Source organism: Plectropomus leopardus, chromosome 20 (assembly GCF_026936395.1).
Source record: "Plectropomus leopardus strain MGB_pleo_1.0 chromosome 20, ASM2693639v1, whole genome shotgun sequence".
Classification (NCBI taxonomy): domain Eukaryota; kingdom Metazoa; phylum Chordata; class Actinopteri; order Perciformes; family Serranidae; genus Plectropomus; species Plectropomus leopardus.
Window position 1 is genome coordinate 24,213 of NC_142195.1, and position 15,416 is coordinate 39,628.

General features: G+C 42.1%; 1 protein-coding gene across 1 annotated transcript in view; it reads right to left on the reverse strand.

Annotated features, from left to right (window-relative positions):
• The window catches only part of mapkap1 (MAPK associated protein 1), a 52,255-nt gene that overhangs the window by 4,144 nt on the left and 32,695 nt on the right, over positions 1-15,416 (reverse strand). The window contains exons 10-11 of the mRNA XM_042508834.2: positions 11,960-12,097; positions 7,732-7,829 (exon numbers count right to left, since the gene is read on the reverse strand). Coding sequence (XP_042364768.1) covers positions 7,732-7,829; positions 11,960-12,097 — 236 coding nt within the window. The remainder of the gene's footprint in view (positions 1-7,731; positions 7,830-11,959; positions 12,098-15,416) is intronic.

The following is a 15,416-nucleotide window of genomic DNA, read 5'->3' on the forward strand; positions in this document are numbered from 1 at the left end:
ACTGATCTTACACCTAACCAAATTGGCAATTGGCAATTCTCAATGGAAAAAGACCAGCCAAGATGATCCCCCCTGTGGAGTTGGATGTGTTTGCACACACACCATGGTGAAGAAAGCTAGTGTAAAACTTTCCACCCCTCTGTCTCGTCCCTCACCTGCTGGAGAGAGTGAGTCCAGAGCAGTTATTGGTCATTCTGATAGCCCCAGGTCACTGCTCTGCACTGTGGGATGCAGAAATGACTAAAATAGTGACATCTGAACCATCCCCCAGTTCTTGGAGGCTCTTTCTCAGGATGCTGGTACAATAGGCGCATTGCCCACTCTGGGTCAGTCTCTACAGGCTTGGCTCCTGAGAGGGATGGGCTAAGGGGGGCTTGATTGTCTGTGCAGGTTGTGCAGACCATCCAGGCAGCCATCCAGGCAGCCACCACTGCCTGTTGCAAGGCGAAGTAGCTGGAGTTTAAACGCTGGTGCAAGGAAAAGGTTACTATACTGACGGTGGTGCATAGCTGCAGCAGCCAGTAGCTCCTGAAATCTATGCTACTTTTTTTTATGTTTTTCCATGGCCCCTTCTGCTGAAGCACAAGCACAATTTTTCTACGATAAAGAAGCACATATTAACATCAGGAATGCAGCAGACCGTGAGAGGATCTCCACCAATTGCATACACTGAGTGACCAGTCAGACCAGAGGGGAGAAACAAAACCGAAAGCGCCAGAAGAGAGAGGGAGGAGCGCCTGCATCAGGACGAGGCCAACCCAACTTGGACCGAGAACTGCCCCTCTACCAAGCCGTCTTCTGGCAAATGTCTGCTCCACAGACTATAGAAATAATAATAGACTTAGCTACCATGAAGTCACCATTAAGTGGCTCATGGACTGCTATTTTGAAGCTTCGAGTTTGGCATTTTTGTTGCCATCTTGGTTTTTCAGAGCCAGGGGGTACCATTTTTAGGCAAGGGTGGAACTGTGGAGGAGTGAGGGGCGGATCTGAGTCACCCCTAATTTCCACCAGATCTGTGTGCAGTCCAGCTCTGCTCCATCACGGCAGGCGGAGCAAATAGATTACACTCTAGTCTATGTGTTCATTTCCACTGGCTCCGCTGCGTTGTGTATCGACTCCATCTCAGCTCTGGAAGTCCAGAGGCTTGCAGATCAGATATGCAAGCATCCTATTTTTGCAGTACCCCTGGATCACTTTGCATAATTTCAGCCGAATTTAACACAGAGCAGACAGGGAATCAGACAGCGATACAACATTAAAACATACGGTTTCTTTTCAGAATAAAACACTCATGTTTACGTCTGATAGTATTTCACTTAACATCAACAAAATGTCAAAATGAGCGCATCAAGGCCTGTATTAAACAGGTCAGAGGTTTTCAGAGATCACTACCGGCAACATGGACAAAAAGAAGCTAATGTGGGAGGTGGAAAACCACAAAATTATTTTTGACACCACACATCCTTTTATGAGGACAACCATAGAAAGTAAATGGCCTGGAGCAACTTATTGGGAGTTATGGGAGTGAATCGATATCACTACAATTAATCCATGGAGTGAATGGAGTTATTACTTCTTCCTCTGTACCAATATAATGCGCGATTCTGTAATTACTGCGGGAACTCCTCTGTCTTGCCACTCCAGCTGATCTGGCAATGCTGTGCCATGCCGGACTCAGACGCAACTGGTGGGGATTGACGGATGAGGGAGCACTAAGCAAAACTGCAGCAGAGCCGTAACACAATGCACATGCAAGTGGTGGAAATCCAGGGTTACACACTATAGCGACGCCTTGCAGACAGCCTGTCACTTAAGCAGCCCCTCCTATAAATATGTGTAACTTTGGGCCTTCATAAAAAGTAAACAGTGACTGATAAAAATATTTACCCCTAATACAGTTTGCATGAAACGAAATCATTATTGCACCAAGCTCTACAAGATTTTTTTCTGCTGTAAATTTGGGCATTTTAACATGGAGGTCTATGGGGATTTAGTTTTGGAGCCGGCTTCAAGTGGCCAGTTGATGAACGGCAGTTTTTGGCACGTCTATATTGGCTGCATTTTTCAGCCTCAGAGGTTGCTACTTGCTCTGCTCTCTAAGTTGAGTTCTACTTAAGTGAATCATGTGAATCAACCTGACCAAGGGAGGCACTGGACCCCTAATGATTGGTCACTTTCAACACCATCACACCCAAACTTGTACCTTAATTTATAGCTGTAGTAAGTAAAAGTAAGCATTAGCACCAAATATAGTTTAAGTACACAAAGTAGTAGTAGTTTTATGATTATATAGCCCATTTGAAAATAATGTTCAACCCCAATTCCAAAAAAATGGGACATTGTGTAAAGTGTGAATATAAACAGAATGCAAAGATTTGCATTAATGGAATACATTACAAATACAAAATATAAAATGTTGAAACTGAACCGTTAAACCTACTGCACACATTTAAACATTATAGTGAAGAACTACATTTAGTTCCGATACTGTCCCACAATGAACAATATTTGGCAAATGCTTGAGTTTTTGGATAAATCAAGGTGAAAGTAGCTTTGTTGATTGAATATTATCTGTGATAAATACCAACAGACGAGGTAATAATAACAGATAATAATAATAATAATGATAATTGTTGTTGTTGTTGTTATTATTATTGTTATTATTATTATTATTATTATTATTTCATGACATCTATTGCATGTCTTTCCGTCCTAGTCGCTCTTCCTGAGGTTTCTACCATTTTTCCCTGTTATAGGGTTTTTTGTGAGAGTTTTTCCTAAGTCGATGTGAGGGTCTAAGAACAGTGGGATGTCTTCTGCTGTAAAGCCTTTTGAGGAAAATTGTGATTTGTGATAATCGGCTTTATAAATAAAATTGACTTGACTAATCTATTAGCTGTAATAGTGGTGTAAACTTCAGCAAAGGAAAACTTTGCATATACATAATCCGGAAGGTAACATCATAGTGATTTGAAGGATTTATACCACATTTCATATGCAAATAAATGTCATCCTGACTTTTTGGAGGGGTCTTTAAGAGTAAGTGTTTGAACCCCAGTGAGTAAAGTAAGTGAGTGAACCCCAATGTGTCATTCAGTGGTTCAGTGAGAGCAAAGTTAAAAAAAACCAACAACATACAATTAGTGCTTCTTTAGCTGCACAGCTTTGTTCGGTGGCATTTCTGTGACGATACTGCTCAACATATTGGATAAATGCATCTATAATCTGTATCACTCATATACTGACACAGATTGTAGAGTGACACTACTTAATGGACCTGTGAAAGCAGTGGCATGTCCAGACTTTTTTCACTTGGGCGGTTCAAGTGGGTCACTGACTTATGCAGGGGTGGCATGAAGTATGAGCGCTGCTGAGGACGTAGCTTTAGGTTTTTAGGTTGGCATAGCTTTAATTTACCATTTGTGTCTCCACTACCCGTTCCTACTTTAATTACTGACATTGCAGTGTCTTACATTCCTACAAACAAACATTTGTTTGACATTTTTTTAACATGTTTTTAACCGATTTCAAGCCGAAACTTTGAGCATCTTGTCCAGACCAGGTTAGGTCTGCAACACAAGTTATTATGGTGATCTAGCCAGGTTAAAAGAGGGCCACCTTTTTAGGATGGAAAACACTGGCTTTAGACTGGGTGGCTGTCGCTCTGGAGGTAGAGTGGGTTGTTCATTAATTGGGTGATTGGCAGTTTTTTCCCTGGCTCCTCTAGTTAACATGTCAAAGTGATCCTTAGGTAAAATTCTGAACCTCAAATTGCTCCTGATTGCTGTTCCATTGGTGTGTGAGTGCATGTGATTGTTTCAAAACTGAACTTGAATAATAAATACATATGAGCACAGCTGCTCTCATTGTTGTCTAAGCTGTTTTTTTTTTCCAGCCTAGATATAATTGGCATAGACCTCAGGGTATTATATGCTGGGAGGGAGCACTATAGGCCCATATATATTTGCTAACTTATTTTCTTTCAGATCATTTAACATCCACTAAACCAAGAGTCAACTTTTTTTTAAAAAAAAACAGGGAGTCCAGTGGCTCAGTGGATAAAGCAGGCACCCCATGCATGAAGGCAGTGTTCTTGCTGCAGTGGCCGCAGGTTTGATTCCAGCTCTTGGCCCTTGGCCCATCGCCTTTCTCTCTCCCCCCTTCATGCAATCAATCTTCTGTCCTCTCTAGTAAAGGCAAAAATGCCAAAAAATCATCTTTAAAAAAATATCTAATTAAATAGAATTATTTTATCAAGCAAATGTTGGAAAATTTGTTTCTCAATTTAATATTTACACTCGTGTTTCATCAAGAGCCCCATTTATGCCATTTTACCCTGATCCACCAGCTTATATAGGCCTTGTATGATGGATTAGTCAGACAGTATACGTTTTAGCTAAGGCTAGCTCTAATATTAGCTTTGGCTATCCCACTAAGCTATTTAAATGAGGTGGAATGCAGTCATGATTATTAAGGAAGCCCAAAGAAGCCAATCAGTTATTTAAACTACAAGTGTGTCCTAAGGACATAAAGCCTGGATGAGCTGCAATATTCTGATGTTAAATTCAGACAAAACTGAAGTTATTGCACTTGGCCCAAAACACATCAGAAACTATTTTTCTAAGAATATAGACTCTCTAGATGGCATTGCTTTGGCCCTCAGCGTTACAGTAAGGGTCCCTTGAGTTATATTTGATCAAGATTTGTCTTTTTAATGTAAAACAAACTTCAAGGACTGCATTCTTTTACTTGCGTAATATTGCACAAATTAGGCATATCCTGTTTCAAACAGACACAGAAAAATTAGCCCACATGTTTGTTACTCCTTGGCCAGATTAGTGTACTTCCTTATTATCAGATTGCTCCAACACGTCGTTAAAGACTCCAACTGGTCCAGAATGCTGCGGCACATGTTAACAGGAACCAAGAGAAGAAATCATATTTCTCCTGTTTTAGCTTCTTTGCACTGACACCCTGTAAAATTCAGAATTCAATTTTAAATCTTTCTCCTTTCTTACAAAGCTCTGAATGGTCAGGCTCCGTCATATCTCTCAGAGCTCACAGTTTCCTATAATCCTACCAAGACACTGCTCTCTGAAAACGCAGGGTTATCTGTGGTTCCTAAAGTCTCCAAAAGTATGGGAGTATGGGAGGAGCCAGAGCCTTCAATTTCCATGCTCCTCTCAGTTTCATAGGTTTAGTCTACCAGGGGACCTCCTATGATACACTGAGCTCCTCTCTCCTCAACTCTCTCTCATCAGCTGCAAACACTCATGTCCTATTACTGCATAACACTTACTCTGCTTCTTCTCCTGAGCATTTGTGCTCCCTCATCTTGGTGATTCCTCAGATCACGGTTGCGCCTGGATCACGGTGATGGTTGTGCTGTGGTCCTGCCCGTGGTTGGACCTGGATCGTACACTGTGGTTGCACTGATGACATGATCCTTCTTGACGCCAACAACTACTGCCATTGTCATTAGTAATGCCTCCATTATTAATATACACATATGACTGTTACCGCCACATGCATGGACTGCAGTGGTTGCATTTAATGCTACATGCTATCATGGATTGCATTTGTTGGTTTTTGTGTCTATTACTATGGTTGTGTGTTCTGTGTTGTGTTAATGTTACTATCAGGTTTCAATAAGGTTTTCCCCCCTTTTGCAGGTTTTTTTTTTCCTAGTCGATGTAAGGGTCTAAGGACAGTGGGCTGTCGTATGCCGTAAAGGCCCCTGAGGCAAATTGTGATTTGTGACAATTGACTTGACTTGACCTGATTAATGTTAATAAATACGCCTTTTTTCTGTTATAACAAGACAAAATGTCTTACATATGAAAAGGGTCGACGATAAAGACAGAAATGTCTTCTTCTGTGGTACTACCTCTAGGTTTCCATGAACGACAGCTGTCAGTCAAGGTAAAAGGACGTCGGTTTGGGTGTGATCCCATGGAAAGTAACCAATCTACCGCAATACCGCAGTTATGTGATGCCTACTGTGGGATTGAGCTCATTGCCGTCATCATCGCATTTTTAAAAAATAGTTTCTTCTTGCTGATGAAAGTTACAGGAATGCACATGGTGTGTGATATGAAATATAATCATAGTAATCTTGTGTGGTTATCATAATTAACTTTCTTCCATATGTTCAAGGGCATCTGAAAAAACAAAACTTTCCCACTGCTTTTTCCCTCTGCTTCCCCATGTGCAAGGGGCAGGGACAGTCCATCAGGCTAATGGGGGATTTCTTTCCCTTTTTCTTATGTGGTATCTATAAACAAAGAGAGAAACTCCCGCACACTTTCCCATTTACTGCTGGCATATTTATTGAATAAAGAAAAACAACATTTTGGTCTAACAGACCTTCATCAGGTAGGCTATATCTGATATACCTAATGACTGTTACTATCAGCAGTGAGCGGGACAGTGCACGGGAGTTTCTCTCTTTGTTTATAGATACCACATAAGACAAACAATCATACAAATAAAATGAAATGCACCCTCTGCAGACGCACCTGTCACACATTCAGGTGAGCAGAGATTCACATCATCTCATATGCGGTATACAAAATCACAAGACTCGATTGAGAAAAACTTCACCAAACGGCAGAGTTACTGCTTTTTTTACTGCTGCATCGATCAGCTGTGGTGGCTAGGGTTAGGGTTAACCCTAACCCTAACCCTAGGGTAAAACATGTTTTGCTGTGGCCCTGTCCACAGCAGGACGTTGCTTAGCTTTTGTGCCGGTGTTGTGGGACTGTACTTAATTTTTCAGAGGATGGGCTAGCTGGGATGTGACTTTTCTATTAAAATAAACATAAAATACTACCTTTTCATGTTGTATGTCCCTCACCTAAGACAAAATTAAAAATATAATTCCCTCCTCAGCGGTTAACGTTTTTAAAAATGCCTTATCTGTTTTTCAGCACCTCGTCTGCCCTCACAAATAACAGTCCCTATCTCTAACCACTGAGGGAGGCTGGCGTGGCAACACTCACTCGTTGATTCATCGATGAAGACCGGAACAACCAACATTTGATTTCAACACAGCAGGACGTACTAGAATCAGTGTGAGTTGCGGAGTTTACAGATGCACCATATTTCATTTCGGATATTGCTTTGAGTTTGACCTTGTTTCTTTTTCATTTCCACATATCCTGCATACGCAAGACTGGAAGATGGCTGTAAAATAACTGTTTCTTGTAGTCCCATGTGGGATGTGCCAAATGATTTACATGACACTAAAATTAAAATATAAATGACAATGAATGATGACAGCAATTTTTCATGAGACCTCCCTGCCTGGTGAACTGTCCTGTTTTTCAAACTCCACACCTCCAGTCTTAAACTTAGCATTTCTGTTAGAAATTTAAAGTCTCCAACCCTGATAACATTACCATGACATCTTCAAGGGGATTTTATCAGACCGAAGAGTACTGCAATGATATAAAACTATATACTCTATATACTCCAGGTAACAGTACATTTAAACTGTACTTAAGTACTATACTTAAGTGAATGTACTTTGCTTCTGCTTACTGCCACTCATCCTTTGTTATGTTAGACAGATGTCATTATGACATTTCTATTAGAAAAGAACTGACCCAAAGCTATTGAAACATCTCATAAAAAGCTAAAATATGAGTTTTGTATACCCTGACTAAACCTAAACTGTTAACAACAAATACAAACATGGCACAACAATGAAATCCAGCCAGAGCTCACCTTTAGAACTATTTCATTGACAGTAGCAGCATCAGACTCAAAGTAGAGAGGCTTGTAGTCATGATTGCTGAGATAGGTGAGTTTAAAAATTGCATGACCTGTAAAACACAGAGGAAAAACATATTAAATGAGAACAATAATGAATAAGAGAAATGATGCCCAGATCCACATGAATAAACATCTTCCTGTCTACACATGTTCAGCCATGGCTTTGCATTATCTGAGAACACGGGCACTGTCAGATGTCGTCAGAGTTGAGCAAGACGACTGGCTGTAGGATGCAAACAGGACAAAAAAAGCAAATTGCAAATGATCAAAAAATAAAACCATATGATTCTTCATGGGACAAATTTGTGATTCAGATAGTGGGACCAAGCTTACACTTTGCGCAAAGTGGCATCAGCCCAGCTCAACTGTCAATGCTACTTTCGAAAACCTGGTTTGAATTCAGTGTCACAGTATTTGCTGCCTTATATTCAGATAGTAAGATGCAACTACATAGGTGTGTTAACAATACATGTACACTCAATTTGTTACAGACACAAGGGCACACTGATGGATTACAGGTTTGAGAAATAATATAACCTAAATATGTCCATGGCAGACAACTCTGTTTCCTCTGTCAAATTTGCAATTAGTTTTTAGTTTTGCTGTTTAAATGTCCCACAATATTTGCTGCAGTGTTAAGCGCTGTTTATGAAGTTTGCATCTGTAGCTGCTAGCTGCTGACTCTGCCACCTCCATGTTGAGAACTGTTTCCAGACCACTCATGCAATCTGAATTTTGTCTCTGTAACATGACTAAATCTTTACATGACAAAAAAGTTATACTTCATATTCAAAGTCCCCTCCCTGAGCTACCACCATATCGTGGTGGAGGGGTTTGCGTGTCCCAGTGATCCTAGGACCTCAGTTGTCGGGGGCTTTATGCCCCTGGTAGGGTGGCAAACAGGTCCTAGGGGAGGGACCAGACAAAGTGTAGCTTACTGGACCCTTATGATGAAAAAGAAGAATGGTTCAGAGTTTCCCTCACCCGGATGCGGGTCACCGTGCCCCGCCCCGGAGCCAGGCCTGGGGGTGGGGCTTGATGGCGAGCGCCTGGTGGCCGGGCCTTTACCCATGGGGCCAGGCCTGGCACAGCCCGAAGAGGCAACGTGGAACCTCCTGCCCATGGGCTCACCACCCGTAGGAGTGGCCGTGTGAGTTGGGCGGTAGCCGAAGGCAGGGACCTTGGCGGTCTGATCCTCGGCTGCAGAAGTTAGCTCTGGGGACGTGGAATGTCACCTCTCAGGTGGGGAAGAGCCTGAGCTGGTGCGTGAGGTTGAGAAGTTCCGAATAGATATAGTCGGCCTCACCTCGCTGCACAGCATAGGCTCCGGAACCAGCCTTCTCGAGAGGGGATGGACTCTCTTCCACTCTAGAGTTGCCACTAGTGAGAGGCGCTGGGCAGGGGTGGCAATACTTATTGCCCCCCGGCTTGGTGCCGGTACGTTGGAGTTTACCCTGGTGAATGAGAGGGTAGCCTCCCTCCGCCTTCGGGTGGGGGGACGGATCCTGACTGTTGTTTGTGCCTATGGCCCAAACAGCAGTTCAGAGTATCCACCCTTTTTGGAGTCCTTAGAGGGGGTGCTGGATGTGTGATCGGGAGGAATGGCCCCCCGATCTGAACCTGAGTGGTGTTTTGTTATTGGACTTCTGTGCTCGCCACAGATTGTCCATAACGAACACCATGTTCAAGCATAAGGGTGTCCATATGCGCACTTGGCATCAGGACACCCTAGGCTGCAGTTTGATGATCGACTTTGAAGTCATATCGTCGGACTTGCGGCCGTATGTCTTGGACACTCGGGTGAAGAGAGGGGCAGAGCTGTCAACCGATCACCACCTGGTGGTGAGTTGGCTCCGATGGTGGGGGAGACCCAAATGCATTGTGAGGGTCTGCTGAGAACGTCTGGCAGAGTCTCCAGTCAGAAGGAGCTTCAACTCCCACCTCCGGGCGAGCTTCGACCATGTCCCGGGGGAGGCAGGGGACATTGAGTCCGAGTGGGCCATGTTCCGTGCCTCCATTGCTGAGGCGGCCGACCGGTGCTGTGGGCATACTGTGGTTGGTGCCTGTCGGGGCGGCAACACCCAAACCCACTGGTGGACACCAGCGATAAGGGATGCCGTCAAGCTGAAGAACGAGTCTTATCGGGCCTTCTTGGCCTGTGGGACTCCAGAGGCAGCAGACAGGTACTGTCAGGCCAAGCGAAGTGCGGCTACGGCGGTCGCCGTGGGAGGAGTTTGGTGAGGCCATGGAGAACGACTTCCGGACGGCTTCGAAGAGGTTCTGGACGACCATCCGGCGTCTCAGAAGGGGAAAGCAGTGCTCAACACTGTGTATCAACACTGTGTATGGTGGGGACGAGGCGCTGCTGACCTTGACTCGGGACGTTGTGGATTGGTGGATGGAATACTTCAAAGACCTCCTCAATCCCACCGACACACCAGTCGATCTTCATTCCTACCCTCACCTATGGTCATGAGCTTTGGGTAGTGACCAAAAGAACGAGATCGCGGGTACAAGCGGCCGAAATTAGCTTTCTCTGTAGGATGTCTGGGCTCTCCCTTAGAGATAGGGTGAGAAGCTCGGTCATCCGGGAGGGGCTCGGAGCAGAGCCGCTGCTCCTCCGCGTTTAGAAGAGCCAGATGAGGTGGCTTGGGCATCTAATTAGGATACTTAACACCTGTTGAGGTGTTCAGGGCACGTCCCACCATTTGGAGACCCTGGGGAAGACCGGGGACACGCTGGAGAGACTATGTCTCTCAGCTGGCCTGGGAACGCCTCGGGATCCCCTGGGAAGAGCTGGACGAAGTGGCCAGGGAGAGGGAAGTCTGGGCTTCCCTGCTTAGGCTGCTGCCCCCGCGACCCAACTCCGGATAAGCGGAAGAAAATGGATGGATGGATGGATGGACAATATTCAAAGTATGCGACTGTATTCATTCCTTCAGTGTCATGACACTGAACATGATCAAATATAATCTAATTACCTAAGTCAGAGCCTTCTGAACATGAATTCTTGACATGCAAAAAAAAATGTTAATGCAAATATTTAAGACAAGTTATTTTTGCTGTTAACAGTTCTTTCACTACTCAAAATGACAAATATCAGTGGCAGCAGATTATTTCAGGTGTAAATAATTTACATGAATTCTGGGAGCAGCTTGTTTGCGTGTCTTTACTCTCCAATTTTGTGAGGAAAGAAGCTCCACTTAACACGACAGGAATGCACATATTTTGTTGTTCCAACAGCTCCAACAGAGCAAAGCTGATTAAATTTAGGTGAATGCAAGTATCAAATCAAACTCAGTATCAACAGATACCTAGTATGGATATAGCTTGGGATAAGGCCAAAAATCTTGATTGGAACATCCCTTTTGTGTAATATGACTGACCTTAAAGTCTGTGTAAAGTCATAATTAAAATGTGTTCTGAGTTTGTCACATTACAGTCAGACATGTTACTAAACACCTGACAAATTTGAATGACCAAAAAAATTGCCAGTTATGTAAAAGAAGATGTCAAAATCATGAAAAAATGCATAGTATTCTCGGAACTGAAATGCTGGGGGCGTATTTGCTGGAGGAGCAGCGGCCATGGCCAATCGCTGGACTATGCTAGTGTTGCTTGTCATTTTTATACTGCCACATTGTCAGAGGCAGGGTAATGCTGGGTATAGCTCCATTGAGCTATGGTTTTTAAATCTTAAAACAAGAAAATGGTGAAAAAACAACTATCTAACTCCACAACTCAGCACATTATAGTAAAGGGTCTTTGTAACATGTTTTCAACAATCAGTTTCCAACATTTATAATAGGTTTTAAAACAAATCTCTGAATTCACTTTACACAGACTTTAACGGACTTGATGGTCTGTGAGGTAAGTTGAGGTAACATTTTTAAGTTCATTAGAACACAAAGTGTTAACTGTATTCATCTTAAAGCAGAATACTTTTTTGTGGTATGGGTGAAGGCTGGGGGTTGTGTTTTCATTTTATCTTTATTGTAGCATTTGTTCTTACCTGAAAAGCTATGTAAAACCAATCACATTTACACTTTTCTGAGCATATGTGTGGATGTGTGCAAATGTGTTGAGGAAGAAAATGTACAGTGTAGAGGACATGGCTTCTATTGTAAATATCATGTATACAACACTGGAAAATAAGACACTGTCTCCATGGTTCACTCACTGGGGCTTCTCTCCTCTACAAGGTCACAGGCACAAAGATGGTCCGAGTCGATAGAAATAGGTTTCTGCCGAATCCAAAACTTGGTACTAGCCTTCTGATTGGTGACAGGATCAATTTCCACTTTCTCTCCTGAAATGCCTGAAGAAAAAGTTGAATTAGTTCATGAACAGAAAAAACATTCAGATAGCCACTCACTGTTAGGACAACAGGTAAAAGCGCACCGGACTGTATAGTACTTAATTTAGAACTTTATAAATCTTACAAAAACAAATACAATCATCTCCTCTGAGCAGCCAAGAAAGGGTTCTACAGTGACCAGTACTAATGTAGAAAATAACATTTAGGCCACATGGAAAACTATTAATCAATTACATCAAAAACGACCTTCTTAAAATTTCCTTCAGTTTTCACAGATGGAAGTTCTTACTGATCCATTTGATATAGCGTAATGATTTCTTTTCAAGTGTTGGTGCATCTCTTACCAAAAAGATAGTCGATAGAAAATGTTAATGAACTGGATTATATGAAGGGCTCTATCCCTTTTTTCAATGATAATATTTTGGAACTCAAAAATTCAGTTTTGGGTAATGATAGTATTTCTTGTTCCAAAATGAGGGAAGTCAGGTCTGTTATCATTAAACCTTTGACATTCATTTTGAAAACTGAAATTATACCTTCTGACTTAAAAAATTAGTAGTTATTCCAGTATTTAAAACAGGTGGTCCAGGATCCTTTACAAAGTACCGGCCAATCTCAATGTTGCCATATTCTTTGAAGATTTTAGAAAAACGTGTGCATAAAATTATTATTGAAAACTTAAAAACATATAATATTCTGTACACTCATCAGTGTCATGGCTTCTTTTGAACCTCCAAACATAATATCTACAGACTTTGACAATAATAAGTTTGCAGTAAATATGTTCTTAGACCTTTAGTTGCAATATAATGAAATGTGGTGTACCCTAAAGATCTATATTAGGACCGTTGTTATTTCTAATCTATATTTATGTATCTAACTCCATATTCCCTCTGCTCTTTGCAGATGACACCAGCCTTTTTGTCTCTAACAGAGATTTGACAAGTCTCATTAAAAAAAAAACTACATCATAATCTTGTCAATTACTCTACATGGCCTCAAACAAATAGTTGTCACTGACAGTCAGAAAGTCCAACTTGAAACATGACAATTAGCACATTAAGCTCTATTTTCATAATCAAGAAAAGTTTTCTTAACATGTTTTCCAGGTATTACAATTGATGTCTAACTCTCCTAAGTGCCGATCTTGTTTGCAATAAGGTCATTAAATCTCTTGGGGCTCTTAGAAAAAGAGGTATGTATACAATACCTGTTTATAAGTTATATATTTTTGATTTATTCATATTTAAAGTGCAACTAAACCCCCAGACCACTTTTTTTCAGTTGAAAAGCAATATATATGAGTATTAATTAGTGTTGTTGATTGAGTCAGGTCAATTAAAATTATAATTAAGCACAGAAAAGACTCTACTTCCAACTGAAACTTAGGAAGGCTAAATTCCAAAGCAAGATCCTGGTTAACTTCTATAGAGGTGCAATAGAGAGCATACTAACAGGAAACCTCAACAACTGGCATAGTTCGTGCATGGCCCAGGACAGGAAGGCTCTACAGCCAGTGATTAAAACTGCCCAGAATGTCAGTGACCTTGGTAAAGTGAGGTGTCTGCACAGAGCCTTAAAGATACTGAAAGCCAGCAGCCACCCCAGCCACAGCTGGTTCATCCTCCTGCCATCTGGAAAAGGATACAGAAGTATCCGCTGCCGAACCACCAGACTACAGAGCAGCTTCTTTCCCCAGGCTGTGAGATTCCTCAACTCCTGCTTCCACACCAAACAATGTAGCAAATTTAGGGTCAACTTTAATTTCATTTCTTCTTAAACCACATTGAAGAAAAATGACAATACTGCACTTGAATAATGCTATTTGCTGATTGGTTCCCAGTGAGCCTGTTTTCATTACCCCTGTCGCCCTCCTTTTTCAAACCGACAGCCCGCTGCCCTCATAATCTTTATCTTTCTTTGTATAGAACATCCCATAGTATATTTTCTAACAAATTTTGTGGAGTTGTTTAATGGAACAAAAATGTTCATTTACTGGATTCTTCTGTGTCATTGTCTTTGTAAAAAAGAAAAAAAAGACAAAATGCTCTGCTGTCAAAAATCAAACTGATCGGACCCGCGTGAGTCAATGCCCGTGCCCTGCCTGTCTGACATCATCGCAAAAAAATACTGATCCTGAGCATGACCGAGTCCAGAGTACTAGTCAGCTACAGCCAGACTGTGTGGCGGCGCGAAGCAAACCAGGTCGGTGGATCACCAACTGTCCGCACTGTACTGCCTTGACAGAGAACCTCCCTGCTTCAGCCAGAAGGAAGAACCGAGAGCACGGCACTGAGACTGGCTGCTTGCCCTCTCTCTCTCTCTCTCCCACCTTCAATGAGGAGAGGGAGCTGCTGTCTGGTGCAGAAGCAGGAGATTTGTCTGTCTGCCTGTCTGTCCGTCCTACCTGACCCCTAAATACTGTCTTGCACATTTATTGCTATGAATTACTTAATGTTCTTAAATGTCTTAAAAGTTACTTAAAGCTATGGCCGGCTGGCCCATGGGCTGTCATTTGACAATACTGCTTGTAGACTCTTGTTGACTATTTTACACAGCTTTTTTTAAATTTTATTGACTTATTTTTTTTATTTAGACACCAAACCTAAGCCTACAGTATGGCTTTTGTTCCATTTACTTGAATTTTTACATGTGCCACAAGTTTTTAAGTTCAGATGAGACCAAAGTTTAACTTTCTGAACAAAACCTTGTACATTTTGACTTCTGAGGGTAACTTTCTTCAGGACTGCTTGAATTAGGCAGACTATATACATTTTATAGAAGCACTTCTCTGATTGATTGTGCTCTGTCTCCTGTTAAATCTCACTGTGTGCCATTCTTGTGGTACCACAATATTTCTGCAAGTTAGTAAAAACTTTGGAAGGCTGCTTCATCACTTTCTGTCCCAACTGACCATAGTGTGGCTCAGAGGTAGAGTGGGTCATCCTCTAATCAGAAGGTCAGTGGTTCGATTGCCAGCTCCTCCAAGCAACACATCAAAGTATCCTTGGGCAAGATACTGAACCCCAAATTACTCCTGATGCTGCGTAATCGGAGTATGAGTGCGTCTGATTATTTAATGAGTAGTAGGTGGCAACATGTACGGTAGCCTCGGCCATCTGTGTGTGAATGTGTGTGTGAATGGGTGAATGTGACATGTAGTATGAAAGCGCTTTGAGTGGTCAAAAAGAACTATAGAAGCACAGTCCATTTACCATTTACCGTCACTGCGAGTGATATTTTCTGGCGTGATCAATCACTAAATATTAGACTGCATGGTTCCCATTAACATAACAGATTTGAACTTAGGTGTTACTGT